Source organism: Triticum urartu, chromosome 1A (genome assembly GCF_056163025.1).
Source record: "Triticum urartu cultivar PI428250 chromosome 1A, HENAU_Tu73, whole genome shotgun sequence".
Classification (NCBI taxonomy): Eukaryota; Viridiplantae; Streptophyta; class Magnoliopsida; order Poales; family Poaceae; genus Triticum; species Triticum urartu.
The window spans coordinates 549,702,096-549,725,469 of record NC_141873.1 but is presented as its reverse complement, the minus strand read 5'-3'; the positions used below and the strand labels follow the sequence as shown (position 1 = coordinate 549,725,469).

The following is a 23,374-nucleotide window of genomic DNA, read 5'->3' as shown; positions in this document are numbered from 1 at the left end:
AGGGTTTAGCCTCTACGGTCTCGTGGTAGATCAACTCTTGTAATACTCATATCATCAATATCAATCAAGCAGGAAGTATGGTATTACCTCCATCGAGAGGGCCTGAACCTGGGTAAACATTTTGTCCCCCGCCTCCTGTTACCATCAGCCTTAGACGCACAGTTCGGCACCCCCCTACCCAAGATCCGCCGATTTTGACACCGACAAACCTCACATCGCCTCCGTCGAGAAGCAGCCAACGGTGAAGGAGGAGAAGTAGCAGCCAGAGCCCAAAGGGGAGCCTAAGAAACAGCAGCAGCCGCAGCGTCAGGAGTCGATCAAGGCGACAGAGGAACAGAAAGGGAAGGCGCCCATGGTGGAGGTGACACCCTACGTCGAGGAGACGGAGGAGAAGGCGGCCATAGCGGCGAGGCCGGTGGTGCCGCGGGTCGTCACGCAGCTGACGCATGAGGAGAAAGAGGAGGACTGGCTGGCCATGACAGGCACCAAGCGGCTACGGTTCCCACACAGGCGCCCCGAGATAGTCCAGAAGCAAGTCAACATATGCATGCATGCCCAAAGCTTTTATTATTATTATTATTATTATTATTATTATTATTATTATTATTATTATTATTATTTCCTTTGTTTCATGCATTCATCACTGACACGATCTGTTCGTGCGTGCAGAACATCTGCCCAGGGGAGTGGCTCTGGCTAGCCAACGGGACCAGATACAAAGTCAAGGAGATGAAGTCTGAGAAGGTACTGACTGGCTTGCCCACTGCTATTTGCACTTCACTTTGTCACCATGGTTTTATTATTCTTGATCATTATATATTTGATTGTGATTCACCTCGTTAGGATTATAATTATATTTAAATGATTAGTTGTTTAGATCCAACTGTGTATGTTATTTCTAAATTTCGCATTTAGATTTCTAGAGATTTTTTAGCGGAATTAGTGCCCATGAAAGTTCCTGCTCGATGCTCGTGAGCGTAAAAAACAAGCAGCCTTCGCTAAAGGTTGCGCACAAATTTGGCCAGCCCAGTTCGCAGGCGGCGAGCCAATTGCAAAAAGAAATGCGACTCCCGAACTTGCGATGCTTACCAGCAGTGCTATCCAGCCGAGCTAGGGACTGAGTATGGCTGATATGGAGCACTATATATAAAAGTACTTTGTATTGAGGAAGTACTTTGTATTGGAGACAGTTAATTTTCCCAGTACCGTGTTGGGCCATAATCATAGCCAAACCCATTGAATGTTTTACTTTCAGTCTTTTTGGCTTTCAGTTTCTCTCTTTTCACGAGGCAGTGACTTGGCATGTAGCCAAAATGGATGATCACCTTTTTGAGCTTTGTGTTATTTTGTAGCGCGTGGGGGCCTAAAGGGCATGGCGATGGATGACTCCGACTGAGTTCGAAGAGGAGCTCGGGCGTGACTCAAACAACGGCACGACGGGAGAAAGGATATTCTGGCGTTGCCGGTGAGGAGAAGCGTTAGAAAAATAGGTAGCAAGAGAAAGAGAGGTTGAAGATAGTGATCATGGATGGGCAATCCATGAGTTTGAGTCAAATCAAACAATCGGAAACTAACTTATGAGGTTGATTTTGTGCTACTCGATAATGGTTTAGGAATGTTGCATCTCTGCTACCAACTGCCACCATGCATCTCAAGTTCCTATTTTGGAGGAACTATTTGTTGCTTTGCTTCTCGGGTTTCTCTTTACAATAACTATTTGTTGCTTCACGTTGGCAAAAACACCAAGGGATCAGCTATTGATGTTATGTCTACCCTACTCAATGTAAACTTTCTGTTGACTTAGCGACCGCTTTAACTAGGGCTAGTGCTAGTTAGTCGATATCAGTTTCGTTAAATTTCACGAGGCCCTAAACATGCGGATGCGGGAGCGGTGTAAGTTGGGGAGAAGGGCCTTTCTCTAAATATGCTCTAATCCGCTCGGCATTAACTTTAGTTTAGACCAGCCTCCCATTTAGGGGTATTCTTTGGGACTCTTCAGCCAACCGTTTGAAGCTGGGGCTACCGAGGGCCTATCATATTTTGGACCTACCAGATAAGTATGTTAGACACTCAAATATCAAATTTGGGACACAATCCCCATAACCTTTTTCTAAGGTATAGTTCACCCCCTAACCTAATTTAACCACAAGCTTTTTGTCTAGTTCTCCTAACCAGGGTTTTCGACCGGTTCTCCCGGCCTATTTCGCTGATTATTACTGACCATTTGCGATGTTGAGATTGGCTATGTTCAAGTCGAATCATGCGATCCGAAGATCTCGACATACCCTTCTCTCGAACTCCATCTCCTCAATAGCGATAGTGCTCCGTTATCATGGTGACTATGGTGTTGAGGCATTGGTCTCGGTGGAAAATCTGAACATGCAACTGGTGAAGTTTGATGGGGAACACATCACTTAAAGGTTTCTTTGTGGTAGAAGCGTTTACTTACTCATGGAGGGAATGATGGGTGATGGCTTTTCTACTGCTAATGCTAATGTAGACATGAGACATAGCGGTCTTAGTAGAAGAAAAAAGGCGTATCCTAAATTACTTAAATCTCGAGCCCCAATTCAAGTTAAATCATGAACCATGGCTACGAAGGAAATATGCCCTAGAGGCAATAATAAAGTTATTATTTATTTCCTTATTTCATGATAAATGTTTATTATTCATGCTAGAATTGTATTAACCGGAAACATAATACATGTGTGAATACATAGACAAACAAAGTGTCACTAGTATGCCTCTACTTGACTAGCTCGTTAATCAAAGATGGTTATGTTTCCTAACCATAGACAAAGAGTTGTTATTTGATTAACGGGATCACATCATTAGGAGAATGATGTGATTGACTTGACCCATTCCGTTAGCTTAGCACTCGATCGTTTAGTATGTTGCTATTGCTTTCTTCATGACTTATACATGTTCCTATGACTATGAGATTATGCAACTCCCGTTTACCGGAGGAACACTTTGTGTGCTACCAAACGTCACAACGTAACTGGGTGATTATAAAGGAGCTCTACAGGTGTCTCCAAAGGTACATGTTGGGTTGGCGTATTTCGAGATTAGGATTTGTCACTCCGATTGTCGGAGAGGTATCTCTGGGCCCTCTCGGTAATGCACATCACATAAGCCTTGCAAGCATTGCAACTAATGAGTTAGTTGCGAGATGATGTATTACGAAACGAGTAAAGAGACTTGCCGGTAACGAGATTGAACTAGGTATTGAGATACCGACGATCGAATCTCGGGCAAGTAACATACCGATGACAAAGGGAACAACGTATGTTGTTATGCGGTCTGACCGATAAAGATCTTCGTAGAATATGTGGGAGCCAATATGAGCATCCAGGTTCCGCTATTGGTTATTGACTGGAGACGTGTCTCGGTCATGTCTACATTGTTCTCGAACCCGTAGGGTCCGCACGCTTAAGGTTTCAATGACAGTTATATTATGAGTTTATGAGTTTTGATGTACCGAAGGAGTTCGGAGTCCCGGATGAGATCGGGGACATGACGAGGAGTCTCGAAATGGTCGAGACGTAAAGATCGATATATTGGACGACTATATTCGGACATCGGAAAGGTTCCGAGTGATTCGGGTATTTTTCGGAGTACCGGAGAGTTACGGGAATACGTATTGGGCCTTATTGGGCCATACGGGAAAGAAGAAAAAGGGCCTCAAGGGTGGCCGCACCCCTCCCCTTGGTCTGGTCCGAATTGGACTAGGGAAGGGGGGCGCCCCCTTCCTTCCTTCTCCTTTTCCCTTCCTCTTTTCCTATTCCATATGGGAGGTGGAATCCTACTAGGACTAGGGAGTCCTAGTAGGACTCCACACTTGGCGCGCCCCCTCCTAGGGCCGGCCTCCTCCTCCCTTGCTCCTTTATATACGGGGGCAGGGGGGCACCTCTAGACAAGTTGATCCACGTGATCATATTCTTAGCCGTGTGCGGTGCCCCCTTCCACCATAATTCTCGATAATATTGTAGCGGTGCTTAGGCGAAGCCCTGCGACGGTAGTACATCAAGATCGTCACCATGCCGTCGTGCTAATGGAACTCTTCCCCGACACTTTGCTGGATCGGAGTCCGGGGATCGTCATCGAGCTGAACGTGTGCTAGAACTCGGAGGTGCCGTAGTTTCAGTGCTTGATCGGTCGGACCGTGAAGACGTACGACTACATCAACCGCGTTGTGCTAACGCTTCCGCTGTCGGTCTACAAGGGTATGTAGATCACACTCTCCCCTCTCGTTGCTATACATCACCATGATCTTGCGTGTGCGTAGATTTTTTTTTGTAATTACTATGTTGCCCAACAGGCTATCACCCGGGAACATGAAGAGTTGCATTTGCATCAAATCCTAGACCATGTTGTACATCTATAGGGAGCCACCGCGGCCTCGCCTTCCCGAGATGGACACAAATGCAATACAAACTTAAAAAGTTCCTAAAAATGGAGCAGGAGTCATACTGCCGCCAAAGGCCGAGATCCAGCACGCCTCCATGGCCTTAAGGCCAAAAGAGACAAAGCAGATTGGTGCCGGCGGGAGGCAGTAAATCCGACACCCGAGGAGTCACTCATGGAGGAGGAGTTGGAAATTGTTTCGTTGAATCAGAGTCACATAATCTAATATATCAGTTCTTTTTAATTTGTACATCGAAACTTGGGCCATCCAAGTAAGAATTTAACAAGAAAAATTGGACATAATTTCCAGGCTAGCCTTTCCACTTTGCAAGAGATAAAATTGTTCTACCGTACCAGACCGTGTTAGAAAGTTATGTTTGTAGCCCAACAGAGCAATGACCCATTAAGTACTCACGGAAAAAGCGGTAATACATTGTAGGTTAAATTCTGGATTACTTAATTGTTTGATACTAGCTATTCCATGCGCTTGTTTATTCGGTATTTTCCAGAGCAACCAAATCCTGTTAGCAAAGTGGGAAACTATTTTCTGGAAAACTAGAGGTGCCATTGTTTGTATCTCCTAAAGCTGGCTAGTTTTCTTGTATTGTTTTGCCTTTGCTTACAAATGAACATTTTGGTAGGCATTTGGATGGATCTGTTCAGTTAAGAGGTTGTTGTGCTTTTGCCATATTCTCTACTAAGTCATTAAATTAATCCTTACTTGTAGTATCATACAATAATTGTATGACATATTCATAACAGAAAGGGTGATCCTTTGGTAGCTTAGAAAGCGAAGCTTTCATGCACTCCAGTAGAAATAAAAAGAAACTTTTTATTGGAGCATGTGAAATGCCCCAAATATATGCTAGTTTCCGAATATATGCACTTCAATAAGAGTATCATTTAGTGAAGTGGAAGGCATTTTTACTTCTATATGAAAAGATTGACAATAGTATATTACTCTCTTCGTCCCATAATATAAGAGCATTTACACTACGCTTACACTAGCGTAGTGTAAAAAAATGCTCTTATATTATGGGACGGAGGGAGTAAATCGTAACACCTGCCATTTTATGTCACAAAAAGAAAATCAATTTTCTAATTTATAGGCATACCGATACCTATATTCGAACCTATACAGAAGTGAAAGGCATATATATCCATTTTAGATGTAGTAAGAACGATGGTACTTTTAGCATAAAAATCAATCTTAATGGCTACCAACATTAGAGATGCTATTACATGTTTGCCTTTTTGGCTGGAAGCACATGTATAGATAGATGAGCATTTGTTTTTTGCTGGTATATAGATAGATAAGCATGCATTAATTAGTCTAAAACCAACGGCGCTTATCCACCCAGTGCGACGTCAAGTGTTGAACTGTTGATGGGTCACGTGAGCCCGGGGATCGTCACGCTCACGCCTCAGGAGAAGCATTGTGTTGGTGCGCATTAGCATTCCATTAATCACATATCTGCAGAGACTAGGGAGCACGAGGACAAGGCGGAGAGTGGGAGAGAAAGAGAGTGTGTGTGTGGTGATCGGAGTGAAATGGCAGCCAAGGAAACAAGGAGGAGGCTGAAACGCTGCTCCGATGCGAGGGTCCTCCTCAGTCGCGTCTTCGCCCAGCCCCGCCCAAACGGACGTGAATAGCATGACGAGGTAATCAAAATCCCCTTCTTGCCGCCGCAATTTTGCTCATGGAGTTCTTCCGGTGCGGTGTTCTGGGTTGTTCTTTCCTTCCTGCCGTGTTGTGGGTTTTGTTCTGTTCTAGGACTTCTGATCGTTGGTCTGTCTCTGCGGAGGCGAAGGATCTTGGCGGAAGATTCATTCTCTCGCCCGATTGTTTCTATGTTGTCGCTGCAGACAGTTCTGTGTGCTCTTTTGTGCGGATTTTCATCGAACAGATCTTCGGATGCTCGGGGTTCGCACTTCAGTTTTGCAGTTTGTAAACAAGTTTCTTTTCCTTGTATACTGATTTTGGTTTCCAAATCCTGGCCTCGCGTTTTCTTGCTCGGGGAACAAGTTCTTTTTGCTGTTCGTTTCGTGCTGCATCCAAATATTGGATAGTTCATTTGATTTTGTTTCGTGTGCAGGTCCCAGAGAATCAACCCGGATTCCCTCGCTGATGGCGGCAGCAGCGGCGCAAGCAAGAACCCAGCGGCGCCGGCGCCGGCCCCCAAACCGAGCAAGGAGGAGCGCGCCCCGGACGTCGTCGTCGACACCTCACGCCTCGCGCCCTACTTCCCCCGCACCTTGCTGGAGAATCGTCCGGCGTCCTCATCCGCTGCCCTCCTGAGCCACCTTCGCTACAACGTCGCCATGGACACGTCCCACTCCCAGGGACCCAACCTCGGCAGTGGCGGTGGCAGCGGCATCGCCTTGTCGGACTATCCCTTGCCGCTCCAGTGGTGGGGCCACGGGAAGCGCTCGCGCAGCCGTCGCCAGGCGCCGGTGCCCGAACCCAAGCTGACGCGCGCCGAGGTGCGCCGTTGGAAATCCCTCAAGTACAGGAGCCGCAAGGCGGCGAAGGCGCAGGCGCGAGCGGCGATGGCGCCGCCGCGCGCCCGCGGTCCCAACCTCAGAGCATCCCCATCGCCTCCTCCTCGCGCCGGCACCCTCTGGCTCCACGGGTACGACGCACTTCCCTCCCCTTGGCTATACTATCTGTTTTGTCGCCGTTCTATCTGGTTCGTGTTGCATGCAGTTCTATCTTTCTTTACAGCATCACTCTATTGCACTTTTCTAGACTCATCCAACACCATGTTTTGTTTCCATGCTAGCACTGGCATCCATCACATTAATCATCCATGCATCACATTAAACAATAACATTAATAGTTTTCGTTGTCCTTGTTTGTGTCTACTCAGGATAGCCAGATACATGTACACTAACCCGCAAAAAAAAGATAGATACATGTACACATACATATATGATCTTCACTGCTATCTACTGGGGGCATGCATGCTAGATACTTACAAATATATTGTTCGGTTGCTAGTAACCCACAAAGAGGGGAAGTAGGTTTTTTTTATGTTCATTTCATGCTGTATCCAAATGTTTCACTTGGTTCTGTTGTGATCCAATAGCTCGCTAACATCGTCTCTCGAACGTTTGTTTGATTTTGTTTTCTGTGCAGGTACCCGGGAATCAACTCGGATTCCCTCCCTCTCGCTGATGACGGCAGTGGCAGCGTGATCCTTAGGCCAGTGGCACCGATGGCGGGCCCCACACAGAGCAAGGTCGAGCGCACCCCGCTCGTACTCGCTGACACCTCATGCCTCGTGCCGTACTTTCCCCGCACCTCGCTGGAGCACCACATGATACGTGGGCGCATGACATCCTCATCCGCTGCCGTCGCGAGCCACCATCCCTACAATATCAACATGCACACATATCAGGGACCCAACGTTGGTTGTGGCGGCGCCAGCGACATTGCCCGCACCTCACTTGAGCAGCACATATTGTGGGGTCATGCTCCGCACCCGCCTCAACCGACGTACTCACCAATTGCGCCCATGAGCCACCATCTCTTGAACAACGCCATGCACACCTCCCCGGGATCCAACTTCAGTGGCGGTGGCGGCAACGACATCGCCTCACCGAATGCCCATGTGCCGCTTCGGTGGGGCCAAAGGAAGCGCCCGCGTAGCCGCCGCGCGGCGCCTGCACCCACTCCCGCGCCTAAACCGGAGTTGACCCCCGCCAAGGCGCAGACGCAGGCGGTGAAGCCGATGGTGTCGTCAGGCGCTCGCGAGCCCAACCTCATCACCAACCTATCGCTCCCTCCTCGCGCTCTCACCCTCTCTCTCCGCAGGTACGCAAATCCCTCCGCCTCGCTATATTGTCCATACCCATCATCACTACTGGCATGTTTGTGGCAGTTCCCTACTCGTTTGTGTCGCATGCAGTTGTATCTTTCTTTACAACTTCACTCTGTTATACTTTTTTGGACTCATCGAGCACATTAAAATGGAGCCCGCGTGTAAGAGAGAGATAGAGAGAGAGATAGAGAGAGAGAGAGAGAGAGTCACTCAGTTACAATTTTTTGGACTCATCCAGCACATTGAGCATATTTTGTTTTCATGCTAGTAGCACTTAATCCATCACATTAAAGCATCAACCCATCATAGAGGTATCTCGCAACGAAAAAAAAGCATTAGTGACCCATTCACACCAATGCCATTAATAGTTACCATTGTTTGTGTGTACGCGGTGCTGGACGGATGAACCGGTGACATCATTGCTAAATTACTACTCTACTCAGGAAAGATAGATACACACACACAAATATGATCCTCGTAACCATCTTATAGTATTTACTGGCTGGGCAGTCTACCCTTTCAACACAACCAACGCGTAGTAATTGATGGATTGAATGAAGAGAAACATTTTCTAGCTGGTCGTGTGGTACTTATTGCGTCATAATACTATTTGTTGCTAATATGATGACAATGATGAGCAGCTCCGCGGAGGAGCTTCACAACACCGTTGGCGAGGAACAGCCAACGTTGAAGGAGAAGAAGGTGATGCCGCCGCTGAGCGCCCTTGGTCCCATCCTCTCGACCATCTCTCCTCATGCTGCCACCCTCTCGCTCCACAGGTATGCACTCCCCGCCCAATAAGCGCATACTGTACTCGACATTCTCTGTAGACGCAGGCAGCACCCATGGGTCATCGACGACAGCTTCGCGTCTATTCTTCATTTGTTTGTGTTGTGTCATCTCGGTCGGGTTTGAGCCGCTGGTCCATGGGATCGGGTTAGGTCCGGCCTAGTTTTTTTTTCTATTATTATGGGTTCACGTCCGCTCTGGTCTATTTTTTTCGTTTTGTTTTGAGGGGTAAAGCATTTATTCAATCAAAGGAAATCAAACAAAGTCTGAAATCTCATCTGCTACAGCCTGCAGAATACAGTCTGGTGGCACCTCAAGCCATTCTTTATTCATACGAATGCTAACCCTTTCCTTTGCTAACCTATGCGCCACTTCATTAGCCGATCTACGCACCCAGCTCACCTTAAACTCTTGCCGAGTCTGTACGTAGTAGCTGCTTGATCTCCTCCACCAACGGACCTACAGCCGACAGGTTCTTGCCCTTATCATTGATCATCGCCACCACTCCCTTGCTGTCCAGCTCAAGATGGATCCTCTCTACGTTTTGCTGCATTGCCAGTTTGACTGCTTGCCTGCTTGCCAAAACCTCAAGCATCTCCGGGTCGGAAGTGCTTGGGAGGAACGAGCACGCTCCTCCTCTATATGCACCACTCCTCCTCCACCGTAAACCAGCAGTTTTGAGGTTGCCCCGTCCGCGTTCACCATGATCCAGCCAGCATCGGGTGGCTTCCATCTCTCCATGGTCCTGGCTGTTCTTTGGTGAACCTCAGTCGTCCACTGCCTCATATGATCATGAACCCGCTCCGCCACAGCTTTCGCGTCCGCAATTCTCTTCCCATCGCGATCGCGTGCCTCATTCCGAGCAAGCCACAGCCCGTAGAGGCCCTGCACCATTGTCTCACGTTCAGCGTCACTAGCACCGGCGGACCACTCCTGCAGCCACTGTGAAACGGCGGTGCGGGAACCATTTAACTCCGGCGGTGTGACTACAGGCGCAGCCTTCTCCTGTCGGAGCACTTTCCAGAACTGTTTCGAGTGTGGACTGCCCCAAAAGCGGTGAAAAATAGATTCCTCTCTCCCACAGGCAGCACAAAATACTCCGCCTTTGATGTGCCTCCGGTGAAGCTCTGGTCTCCTTTGTTTTGTTTGTGTTATTATGGGTTCATTCAAGCTCAGTCCGATCTAGTTAAGAGGGTGCTTGGATCCAAGGACTTATTTTAGTCTGACTAAAAATAGTCTCTTTAAGAGGCTAAAGTTCCAAGCACCCCTAACTAAAGAGGGGCTTAAACTAGTCTTGAGACTACCTCTACTAAGGCTAGTCATAGTGAAAGTAACTTAGGTAGTAACATATCGCACTTCAAGAATTTTTTGCTTATGTGACATATATTTAATGAGGAGAGAGATGTTTAGAGTAACATAATATGTTACTGTAACATAGCGCTTCCCGAGAAAGAATGAGTCTATAAGCTAATAAATGAAGTCATCTATGACACTACTATTATGTTACTTTGCACTATGGAGATAGTAACTTAGACTGGTGTCATATGCATGACACTAGTATAAGTTACTCCCCACTATGACCAGCCTAAAATGTGAATTTGTCCTCTCTCTCCTCATTTAACTTCTCTCCTTTAACACATGCGAGTTCTGGATTGGAGGGCTTGAAGGATAATAAATGCTCATTAACTTGATTTTAGTCTCTTTAGTATTTGGATCCAAGCATGGATGAGGCTAGCAAGTTTTAGTCCCACTACTTTAGTCATGAGACTAAAATGTATCCAGGCACCCTCTAAGGCCGTCGGCGTAGGGGGTCACTTCGTTGGTGCTCCATATTTAGGACCTGTGGTTCATTTATTTACTCATTTATGTCTCAGTTTTTTTCTCATTTATACACCTTCTGTAGCCTTCCCATTTACAACATGCTTCGTTTCCATATAATATGCTAGCAGTACCAATGTTACATTAAGGATCATAATAGTATGTCCGGCAACAAATGAAAACTCAAGAAATATATCCATCCATCACCCCGCTGGGCTCGTCCCGGATCCACTCCAGATTCCTGGGTAGAAAATCATCACCTCCTCCACGTCGGGATAAATCTCTCTCTCTCTCTCTCTCTCTCTCTCTCTCTCTCTCGCTCTCGCGCGCGCGCGTGGCGGCGCGGGGGGGGGGGGGGGGGGGGGGCAGGGGTGGATCTAGGATTCTGAAGCAGGGTGGTCCAGCCTAATAATTTTTTTACATTTTTACAACAGACATGACATGCCAATGTACTAATTAATTTACCAATAGCAGAATAGAAATTGACCTTTTTTTCTCAAACAAGTCTTCGTTTTGCATTAAAAAAGGCTACATACCTTGAAAAGTTCAAAGAAGACAATCTGCATGCGTTCATTCTTCCAAATTTGACACATTTACGTAATCCTGTGATCATGGTACACATTTTGTTCTTCAATGTGACAATGACATGTACTGACTCAAAAAAATGAGAACCATTTATTAATTGTTTGACCCAAACTGAAAAAATTCGGTAGTACTCCCTCCGTTCCTAAATACTTGACTTTCTAAAGATTTCAAAAAGTGACTAGATACGAAGCAAAATGAGTGAATCTACACTCTAAAATATGTCTATATACATCCGTATGTGGTAGTTCATTTGCAATTTTAAAAAAAACAAATATTTAGGAACGGAGGAAGTAATTAGTAACATTCCTGCAAATTACAGCTCAAGATGCCACATAGATTAAAAATCTGACCCAGACTGAAACTGTTCAGTAACAAGCAGTAACATTCCTGGACAGCAGTACTACATTACGATTTACACAGGAGCACAACAAACCTAAACTCGTAATGAGCAGTTCTATCAGGTAGCAGCACGACGAGCAATCAGTAAGAGTAGACAAAAATTGGTAAACGAGCAGAAATCTCATCAAAGGATGGCTCAAGCTTAGCCACCGCCCTCGTCCTTGGCATCTGTCTCGCAAGCTCAGCCACATCGTGACCACAACTGCCGCCGCTCTCTGTCGTGTGTCCGCATGGTAGAAGCTTGGCAAAACAAGTCTCCTTCTCAGTCCTCACCACCGGACACCTTTTCCATCTCTACTCCATGTGACTCACCATCCATGCAGAACTCCAGGAGCCCATTCTACTATGCCACACCGATGCTTGCATCCATGATCAGCCTCTCCTTCCAAATATTGATGTGTGCCTTGAGCCCCTGGTTAAGAAAAGCCAGACCGCCAGTTTCTTCCAGCGACGGCGGCCTCCACAATGGAAACAGCTCCCGAGAAGTCAAAGTCAGGATCATGATGGCGTTCAGATGCACTCATTCTTCCACACACGAGCGAGATCCTCATTTTTCCACTTCTTCTCCGCATCCCTCTCCAACCTTTCACCATGGATCTCGCCGGAGCAGCCGCAGTCGGCGTGCGGCAACCCAGCAGCCGTCGACCCGCTGCACCTGCGTCGTCTTGCAGCATCTGTGTCTTCCGTCATTGTGGTCTATGTTGCCGAGCATCATTGGCGCAGTAGGCCGCTGTTGTGGTCGATGTTGCCGAGCACGTTGGTACAGCGCTCCGGCGTTGCAGGTGAACGGATCTCGCCGGCCTATAGGGATGCTTCCGTGCAGCGCGCACGGTGTCGCGCCCTTGCAGATCTTGTCGGGGACGGCAGAGTTGATGTGCAACACGCGGCGCTGCGACCGGCGGGGAGGAGTTGCAATACAATGTTCATGGTGTTGTAGCCGTCTCATCGGCGGCACGATGGAGCTGGAATGCAACAAATGGTGCTATGACCGGTGGACCTCGCAGGTGAGGGGGTGTGGTTACTCCAGTGCAACGTTCATTGTGTTGGGACTGTCTTCCTTGGCAGTGCGGCGGAGCTGCAGTGCACTATGTGGTGCTGCGACTAGCGGACCTCACTGGTTGCGGGAAGCTGCAGTGTAGCGTCATGGCGCGGTGCTTGTCTAGCACATCCGCTCATCCCGTGATGGCCATGCGTTGGCTTCTAGGACAACCGTCGACAGCCCTCCCTCGTGTGCCTGCACGACTTAGTGGGCAAGACTGTCTCGGCCCTACCTCCCACGCCCTATGGTCAAAGGGTGCATCCTAGGCCATGGTGGGGGCTGGTTTCAGTCAGCTACTGCACAACACTCTCAATGCTTCATCAACGGTGGGCCTGCTTCTCTGATGCCACAAGCTCTTATGTGGCGCATGGTACGCCACCGTGTGGGAAGCTATTATGTGCTTACCACTCACACATATGCATGACCCTACTGCACCTACTCCGCTCCTGGGAACACCGCCGCCACTAGTGGCCTCTGCATCACCACTGATGGCTGAGTCCATGTCGGATCTCATGTACGAGCATGGGAACCCAGCCCCTAGACCCCACAATGTTGAGACCCCATCGGCCACGTTGTTCGTCATCCGACACTAGCCTCCGCTACTTCTCACTCTTCATTGCTATAGGCCGAGGCATCGACTTTGCAGCCCGACGTTGTGTCACTTCTTTGCAACAACGCTTGCCTCCAATCCAAGATAAGGTCCACCCTAGTGACGTGAATGCCAAGAAGATCCCGTACTGGCATATGGAGATTATCGTCGAGGGCGAGGATGTTACTCAGCTTCTATCTCCAAGTTTGATAGACTGTTTCAAGGGAAGCTTTCGTCGGTCGCCGTCAGCGCGCTCCATGCTTGGGCTCTTTAGGCAGGACTGCGACCTGGCTACCACGATGGAGGATGTTCTGATCCTGCATGGGGGAGAGGAGAGCCTCGACTAGTAAATACAGGAATCGATCAAAACCATGATTGTGGTCTAACTTTGTGTAAAAGTTGTTGCTTGAGTTCTTTTAGTCCCAGATGCTAGCAAGCCTTTTGTTGTCTGTATTTAGGGGAGGGCATTCTCCCGAACCTTGTTGTTCCTCTTTCTAGCATAATGTTGTGGTTAGAGATGGTCTGAACTTGTTTGTAGTCCATTGTTTCTTAAAGTGCAAGTGTTCCTTTGTGTGCTATGCTTGATTACCCTTTCTTACCAATGTTAGAACACACCCTTAGCATCATTAGTTGTAATGTCATGGGACTAAACTATCTTGATAGAATATCAATTTTCCTTGAGATGATTGTGACCTCCTCTCATAAACTCGTGCACATTCAAGAACCCAAGTCGGGAACGACTTACGCTGCTACTATCATTTATTTTGGCGACGTCAAGCTGAGGAACTTTCCAGTCACACCGGCCCTTGGTACTAGGGGTGGTATTTTGCTTTTCTTGAACAACGACATGCTCGATGCTTCTGGCATCACCAGCGAGGTGTTCCTTCTGTCAGCTATGATCGAGATCAAGCTGACTACGGCCTATGGACCCATGACCTATCTTCGGAAATATGGTTCTTTTGCGGAGCTCCACGTCCACAAACTTTGTCTTGGTGTCATGTGGTTAGTCACAAGTGAATTTAACCAAATTTACAGAGCATGATGCAGAAACAGGAGGCACACTAATATTCTGCTCGTCACTCGCTTATGTGGTACTCTTGATCCATGCGAGCTTAAAGAGATCCACCTGCAGAATAGGAAGTTCACTTGGTGTAATGAGCGGCGGGATCCGACCCTATGCAAGCCGGATAGCTATTTCCGCAACATCTATTGGGATCTTCATTTTGAAAATCATGTGCTCGCTGCCTCCTCGTCCGCCCTGTCTGATCATCGTCCCTTGTTTCTTGCTAGTGACCATGGTCTGAAGTAGCTACATGCATTCAAGTTCGGGAACTTTTGGGTCAAGCTTCTGGTTTTTGGAATTTTGTTGTGGAGGCTTGGGGGAAGCCCTCGCCACACAAGGAGCCGTCTAGGGTGCTCTTTGAAAAATTAAATTGCACTAACATCCATCTTCGGTGATGGAGCAATGCCGTTTTCTCTACCTCAATATTCGGTTGTACATGGCGCTTGAGGTCATCCTTAGATTCTATACAGACATAGATTCCCTACCGATTTCACTAGAGGAGAGTGATTTGAGATAAAGGATAAAGTGGAGGGTCGTCGATCTAACGAGTCTGGAAAGATCATTTAAAACCTTAAGGAGGGTGATGCAAATGCAAAAAATTTACCTCTGCATCAATGCTTGAAGGCACAATAACTTCATCGACAAGATTCGGCAGGGAGCCGGCTAGCTTACTTTCAACAATGATAAAGCAAGGGTGGTGCAAGACCATTTTTCCACCATGTCGCATAAAGCACAGGGGTGTCAAAGAGACTTTAATTGGGAAATTCTATATTTCTCTGCGACCTCTCTGGCATCGGAGACCCTTTCACAGAGAAGGAAATGATTGACGTCATTGCACAAATGCCTAAGGATAAGTCTCCATCTCCAGATATTGCTTTGTCAGGCCTTTTTCCAAGGCTTTTTGTGCTACAATTAAGCATGGCATCATGGCTATGATCAATAATTTTTCCAGACTCATTATTGAGCACATTAAGCGGCTTAATTCGGCCAACATTGCGATCCTCCCAAAGAAGAATGGTGATGAATGCATCGCTGACTTTACGTGGATTAACCTTATTCGCATGGAGTACTAATGCATGTTAATATCGCCTCATATATGATGAAGATGCTAATTGAGACACTCATTCATATCTATGGTGAATTATTTTGTACTGGCCTTTATTAATCATGCTTACCAGTGACAAACTTGTGTTGTTACCTTGTTGAAGGTGTTGTCTACTTCTTGTGGTGCTGGTCTCGGCAACCATGATACAAATCATGTCTCGTCCATCTTTGATAGGATGTGGCGACAACAAGCGAGGACGTCTATCCCTTCTTGAAGACGTTGTTCCGGAAGAAGTTGATTTAGTCCTAGGTGTTTTTTCACAACCTGTAATGTTTCGGCTCGAGATGCGTTTGTTCAGTACTCCGCTTGACAATTAATATAAATGGTTTTGTGCATCACAATGATGCAGAGGCCGAGGGTCTCAACCATACTTGTTGAACAAAGGTATCGCTTTTGTTGAAAAAAATCCTTTTGAGAAGTCATGTGCCACATGTTCCCTATATAGATGGTTTCATGTCACTTGTTGTTGGGAGATACATGGTACAAGGAGCACCGTGCTAAATATAATAGTCGCACCAACACATATCACATTAATGAGGGTCAGAAATATGGCTTAGTGCACGTGCAGGATGAGCCTTTTATTGCTTGGAGGAAAGAACACCTCGAGAAGATAAAAGATCACAAAGAAGCAGAAAAGAAGAAGGTCAAAGCTATTGAAATTCTATGGTCTCTCATCAATCTACAAGTTAAATATATCTGAAGGGACTTACTCAAAACCAAGGTCAGTTTCGTATCAAGGTCTAGAGGATGATACGACCATACATGTTCATGATATTCTTAGCGTTATTCCAGTCTATGATGATAAAAGCGCCAATGTACACATTGTACATAAGTCGTAGCCATGCATCTACTTTGCATGGGTTGGACATGAGAAATAATGTATTTGTCCCGGACTAGACAAAAATAACTTCAATTGGGAGCAAAGAAGAAGCCAGGTATTGATGCATGTGGGCGAGCTGAGGAGAAGAGAAGTACATGCTTCTATTTTGTCATTTCAGAGCCACCATATCAATCATATGAGTAAAAGGAAACAACAACTTAGTTATAATTTAAGAGTTGGAGATGACAAAATAGAGATTAGTTTCCTACTTTGAAGAAGACGTGGTCGAATTATTTATGGGACATGGTAGAAAGTGAAAGGTGTATGACAAAAACAAAGAGATTGGCTTCCTACTTTGAAGAAGATATGGACGGATTATTTAAGGGCCGCGGTATAAAGAGAAAGGTGCATGAACTTGCTATTTTTATTCGTTCCAATCAAGGAGAGATTTAGCTCAGAGGTTCACATGCATGGAATATATTGTGTTGGAAGAGTGCCGTTGGGGTCTACAATGCATAGTATACCATAGTGATGCACCAATTTAAAAGAAGTCGTATTTATTTACGATAGAAATCTAAGGTGTTTGATTTGGGTTGTAAGATTGTCTTGCTAACCTATAAACTAAGAAATCTAATAGTTGGTAGATTTTAGGTAATTTTTGAGCATGTAAAGGAGATTTCGTTGGGCAATCAACTTTCTTTCCAAGCTAAGTTAGTTGGTTCATGTATTAAAGCCTATGTTGTGTGCCATGTAACAACAAGTTATTTTGAGGAAATAGACATATATTGCAGAAAAATACCCATATCGAGTTTTGAGGGAAGCTGTCTGAAAATCCTATGTTTTGGAGGAATCTTTGAAGACCTGTATATTGTGATTTCTGCATAGAAATTGTCTTGTGCATGAGTTTCCATCTTCTAGATTGGTTATATTGTGTTCAACCGCAATGTTCAAACCCTCTACTTCGTGTACACCACGTGCGGGGCAAGAGGCTACTGCACTGAAGGTGGACGACCATGAAAGATAGGGTTGTGATGATAGATCAGATCTTGCCTTGAGGTTCGTTCCTCATCACACTCTCCACGACAATGCTTGGCTGAGGAGAATTTACATGTCCATGGGACTCATAAGTTATCACATCAATCAAGTTTGCGCTCTTTGGGCTATGCTTGATCATGTTCATCTTTTGGAAGCTTGCGGCAAATGGCATCTACTCCGCTGCTTCCGCTGAGGGGTCCATCACCATTTTGATTAAGCATGCAATATTTTATAAGTGGGTGCCCCAAGTGGAAGCTTTTTGCATGACTTGTCATCAAGAATATGATTTTCGACCACCGAGTCTAGAGAGGAGAGGATGTCCAAACCGTGGCTTCAGTCAACTTTTTAGGAGGAAGCTTGAGTCCGCTACACACATTTTGTTCAAGTGCAAACCCTTCATCTGTGTTTTCGAGGTTTTAAAGGCATGGCTTGCCTCCTTGGAGTGAACATCGCTCAATGGGGTGGACTACCACGATGCTCTTGGTCGTGGCCAAAGTAGGAAAGAGATAGATGCTCGTTGGGGGGAACTTTGGAACGAGAGGAATGTGAGGTTCTTTTTAGAATGAGGATAAAAAAAGTGTCCGGCTTAAACTTAATAAAGCCTACACACCGGCAATATACAAACAAGTCACACTACATAGAGGAAACTTGGTTTCCTGAGTATGAGATAAATCACTAGGGCATCAAACTAAGGCAGAGCCCGCAGGCTCGGGGAGGATCCAAAAGGATGCCATGACCCTAACACACCGGCGGAGATGAACGAGCCATCGAGTAGACCCGTCATAGCTTGTTGATCGCCAATACTATGCTATCAACGTTGCTTCGCTTCCCAAGCAGCATCCACTGCTGCAGGTAAACATTGCACTGGAAAAAGCGGTCAGCAGGATGAGGGAGGGCAACCTCAATCGTAATTTTGTTGTCATTTTGCCGAATGGCCCATAACAATGGCTCTACATATGGCCACATTACGCATTTGGACATGCCACGTAACGAGTTCAATAGAAAGATCAACTCCGCACCAGAGGCTAGATCCCAATGCATCCCTGAAGCTTCACGGACTGCACTCCACAGAAAGCGCGAAAAGGATATCTAAAGAAGACATTGTTGGTGTCCTTCCACACCACACACAAAGCACAATGGGCGTCCAAACGGTAATTGCTCTTAACTATATTGTTAGACGTCGGCAGGTGGTTTCTAAACATTTGCCACAAGAATATTTTAACTTTTAGCGGTAGTGGCCTTCCAAATATGGCACATGACAAAAAGTGAAGAAGTTTTAGATAGTTGTGCATAGAGCGATTTTACTGAGAACTGCTAGAGCTAGTAAGGTGCCTCATAACCACGTCGTCACCACTGGACATGAGCATGTATTGGAGCCTATCCCAAAGAGAGTTCCGACTAGCGTTCTCGATAGTGGTTAGCTCACGATGAAAGGATACAACTAGGGGGAGAAGAGAAATGCCTCGGCTACCGAGATATCCGACTCCACTATTATGGAGTACAGTGCACATAATTCCATCCAAAGCAGCTGCAAATCCAGTCAATAGTCAAACAAAAATGCAGATGGGCTTGCCATTCCTAGTCAAAAACTTTGCCCCCAAAGTGAAAGCCGGCTTAACCGCTTGGATCTCATTCCAAAATGGGTAGCCACAAACCTTAGATTCAAAACAAAAGAGCAGTCCGGGAAATACTTTGCTTTGAAAAGCTTCGCCCAAAGCGCACTAGCATTTTGGGAGAGCTTCCAAACCCACTTGGATAAATGGGAAATGTTCATAAGTTTCAAATTTATTAGGCCCAAGCCTCCTGACTTTTATGGATGGTAAAACTATCACTCACTTAACCTCATGGTATTTCCTCTTGGCTCCAGCTCCTTCCCAAAAGAACTTGGAGCGCAACATGTCCAGTTTGGTGTAAGCCCCATCATCTAGAAGGAACAAACCCATTGTGGATATGGTAATATAGGAGATGCTCAAATTTGTTAAGATCAGCCTGGAGCCCGAAGATATGACCTCGCATGCCACGGGAAAACCCTTTTAGCTACCGAACAACACAACGCCTCGCCATCAGAGATTTTAAGGTTCTTGTTATTAATTGGGAACCCTAAGTACGAGATTGGGAAGTCTCCTAACTTGGAACCTGATATTCCTCCCAGTGATCCATCCCCTTGGACTTATGGAAATTAACCTTCATCCCCGACATTGCCTCAAAACATAGAAGGATTGGTTTTACCGAGGCAATACTAAGCTGGTCTGGTTCGAACAACATCATTGTGTCATCTATGTATTGCAAGTGCACACCCCCTAGGGATAAGTTGGGCCACCCCCCTTCATATGCCCAGTAGCTCGATCCCTATCGAGCATTGCCGAGAGTGCCTCAACAACGAAGTTAAAGAGCAAGCAGTAGAGGATTGCCTTGTATCAACCCACGCTTGTTGAACCCACCTAGCCTTAAAACCATTGTGAAGCAAAACCTCATGGAGAAATACCTAGCTGACACAATGATAAGCTTTTTTGTAACTTAAGTAGGGTCGCCTATTGTCTACATCTCTTAACTCCGTGCATTATCTCATGCAACGCCACTAATCCTTCAAGGATGTAACCGTCTTTGATAAACGCGGATCGACATCTATTTATGATGTGATGGGCCAACGGAGAGGGACGTGAGGCATATGACTTCTACAACGGATTTTAAAAGGAACATTGATCAGCGCTATCAGTCGAAATTGGCAAATGTTTTGTCAGCCCCCTTGACTTCAGAATTAACGGAAGCACGCCAAATTTTAACCTAGATATGTCAAGCATACCGACCGTGAAACCAGTGCAGATGGCAAGCAAAGGGCCCTTCAGAAAATTCAAGAACATGTGAAAGAAGGCAACCGACCAACCGTCTAGACCGGACACCTTATCCAGTTCCATGGAGAGAATCTCCGCGTCGATCTCTTGAGCCACGAAGGAGCACATAAGATTAGCATTTTCCTCATGTGAAACACACTACGAGTGAACCTGCAGATTAGAGTGCAGCACAACCAATTCGGGCTCAGCCGAGCCCGCCCACCTAATGTTGAAAGTATAGATACGCCCTGCTCCAATTGCGGACGCTGGATGGAGCACTTACATCTACGGCCATTCGCTTATGCATGAAAGTAGCGTGTGTTTGCATCCCCTTTGGTAATCCACTTGACCCCACCTCTACGACGCAAGTACTCTTGCTCCGTGTGAAGGATAGCGAGCACCTTGTTCTCGGTGGCGTATCTATGTTCCCATTCGGCAAGAACACACAAAAAATAGACGTAGAAACATGCTTAATTTTGCCGCAAGCGCAATCCATGTCTCAAACGCGTCACGCAAATTACCAGCAGACGATAAGGCTATGGCCTAGCGCTCCTGAATCAACGATTCATTTTCGCCATCTAACATGCTGATGATCGTCTTGGCGCTCAATAAGGCCGAAGCCAAGATTTCGGTAACCACCCACTAGTGCAAGGCACCTAGGTTCCATTATGCCGTGAGAGTTTTTCTCCATTTGTGGAGGAGCAATGGCCTCCTCCTTTGAACCTCTAGTAACCTTCTTTATTGAGAAGATTAGGCAAATCTTTTGTGTTTGTTTCAAATTTTTTGAAACACTTTTTGTACTCTTCTATTTTCATCTTTAGAAACGGAAGTTTATTTTAATCATGTTTTTTCCACTACCAGTAGAATACTACCGTCGCATTAAGCATCACCAGATTATCCCCAGGATAGCTAATCTAACCAATCTCCAGCATTATATATAGGGTATCTTTCCAGTGAGCTTGCATATCCGTCCACAAACACTCTGGCACTAATGCCCCATTAATAGTTTCGTGTGGCTCAAAATAGATTGATACTACTACGTACAACATACATATATAGTCCTGCGTTAGTTCTGTTGCACAATTTCATGTGGTCGATCGTTTTGATCGTGTCCCCCAGACCCTCCCTTTCAACCCAACAACGCCGCAATGTTGCTGTAAGAGATAAACTTTTTTTAGTTCTTGTCATGCCGTCGATCGTTCTACTAATGCCAAAAATGATGTTGACCAGTTCTTGGGAGGAACCTCACACCGCCGCCGTCGAGAAGCAGCCAGCGGCAAGGGAGGAGAAGCGGCAGCCAGCCCCCAAAGGGAAGCCTAAGAAGCAGCAGCAGCAGCGTCAGGAGTCGATCAAGGCGACAAAGGAGCAGAAAGGGAAAACGCCCATGGTAGAGGTGCCTCCGCCCGTCGAGGAGGAGGGGGAGAAGGCGGCCATGGCGAGGCCGGTGGTGCCGCGGGTCGTCACCCAGCTGACGCACGAGGAGAAAGAGGAGGACTGGCTAGCCATGACGGGCACCAAGCTGCCGCGGTTCCCCCACAGGCGCCCCGAGATAGTCCAGAAGCAAGTCAACGTATGCATGCATGCCCAAAGCTTTTTTATTATTATTTTTTCCTTTGAATCATGGATTCGTTTTGGTATGACTGACACCATCTGTTCGTGCGTGCAGAACATCTGCCCAGGGGAGTGGCTCTGGCAGGCCAACAGGACCAGGTACAAAGTCAAGGAGATGAAGTCCGAGAAGGTACTCACTAGCTTTTCCACTGCTATTTGCACTTCACTTCATTGCCATGATTTTATTATTCTTGATGATTATATATTTGATTGTGATTCACCTCGTTAGGATTATAATTATATTTAAATGATTAGTTGTTTAGATCCAACTGCATTTGTTATTTCTGAATTTTGCATTGTAATAAGATTTTTAGAGATTTTTTTAGGGAATTAGATTTCCAGGTGTGTGGGGTTGGGAGGGGGGCTGAGGGTGGCCAACGTGCCCATCTCCTAGCCTAGGTGCTTTTACACGTGTGGCCAGGAAGTCGTGTTATATCTACATCCTTTGACGGTGAAAGCACGTACCAGTTGATATTCTAGAACTTTACATTGTGTATGGAGCATGGAAAGGTGTGACCCTAGGTGGGAGTGGTTGACATGCTCGAGTGCGGATATCATTAGAGTTTGAGTTAGATTTCTATCATAAATTCAAGTTACAAAATATGAGTTATATGTTTAACAAAAAATATATTATTAGAAACTTCTTTCAAATACAAATCTAACAATACAATTATTATAGTATAACACATATTTTGCAAGTGACATCTATATTGAATTTTTTTTAAGATACGAGCGGGGCTGACAAAATTTGGATGGAGGAAGTACTTTGTCTTGGAGACAGTTAATTTTCCCAGTACCGTCTTGCGTCTTGGGGCCAGAATCGCAGCCAAACCCATTGACTGTTTTTGCTTTAAGTGTTTTTGGTTTTCAGTTTCTCTCTGTTCGCACCACAGTGACTTGGCATGTAGCCAAGATGGATGATCACCTTGTTGAGCTTTGTGTTATTCTGCAGCGCGTGGACGGCTTGAAGGGCATGGCAACAGATGACGAGGACTCCGACTCCGACTGAGCTCGAAGACGAGCTCGGGCGCGACTCCAACAATGGAGCAACAATGGGAGAAAGGATATTTTGGAGTTATTGGTGCTGAGAAGCGTCATGAAAAGCGGTATCAAGAGAAAGAGAGGTTGAAGATAGTTAGTGATCATGGATGGGCATTCCATGAGTTTGAGTCAAATAAAAAACCCGGAAAATAATTTATGAGGTTGATGTTGTGCTACCCAACAATGGTTTAGGAATGTTGCATCTCTGCTACCAATTGCCACCATGCATCTCAAGTTTCTGTTTCGCAGGAACTATTTGTTGCTTTGCCTCTTGAGTTTCTATTTTCAGTAACTATTTGTTGCTTCGCGTTGGCAAAACCACCAAGGGATGAGCTCTTGATGTTATGTCTACCCTACTCAATGTAAATTTTGTGTTGACTTAGCGACTGCTTGCATATCGGTCCGCATGCACTCTAGC

The 23,374-nt window shown here is 46.1% G+C and overlaps 1 protein-coding gene across 2 annotated transcripts; it reads left to right on the top strand.

Moving 5' to 3' along the window:
- The first annotated feature begins 5,844 nt into the window (after positions 1–5,844).
- LOC125538646 (uncharacterized) lies at positions 5,845–23,351 on the top strand. 2 transcript variants are annotated; one of them, XM_087530927.1, is made up of 7 exons: positions 5,845–6,069; positions 6,504–7,040; positions 7,547–8,224; positions 8,873–9,010; positions 21,535–21,874; positions 21,971–22,045; positions 22,868–23,351. In XM_087530927.1, the coding sequence occupies exons 1-7, from the start codon at positions 6,002–6,004 to the stop codon at positions 22,922–22,924; spliced, it is 1,893 nt and encodes a 630-aa protein (XP_087387053.1). In that variant the 5' UTR covers positions 5,845–6,001; the 3' UTR covers positions 22,925–23,351. The 2 variants fall into 2 exon arrangements, with proteins under 2 accessions (XP_087387053.1, XP_087387058.1); XM_087530932.1 differs by lacking the exons at positions 21,535–21,874; positions 21,971–22,045; positions 22,868–23,351 and adding an exon at positions 15,722–16,036.
- The last annotated feature ends 23 nt before the right edge of the window (positions 23,352–23,374 follow it).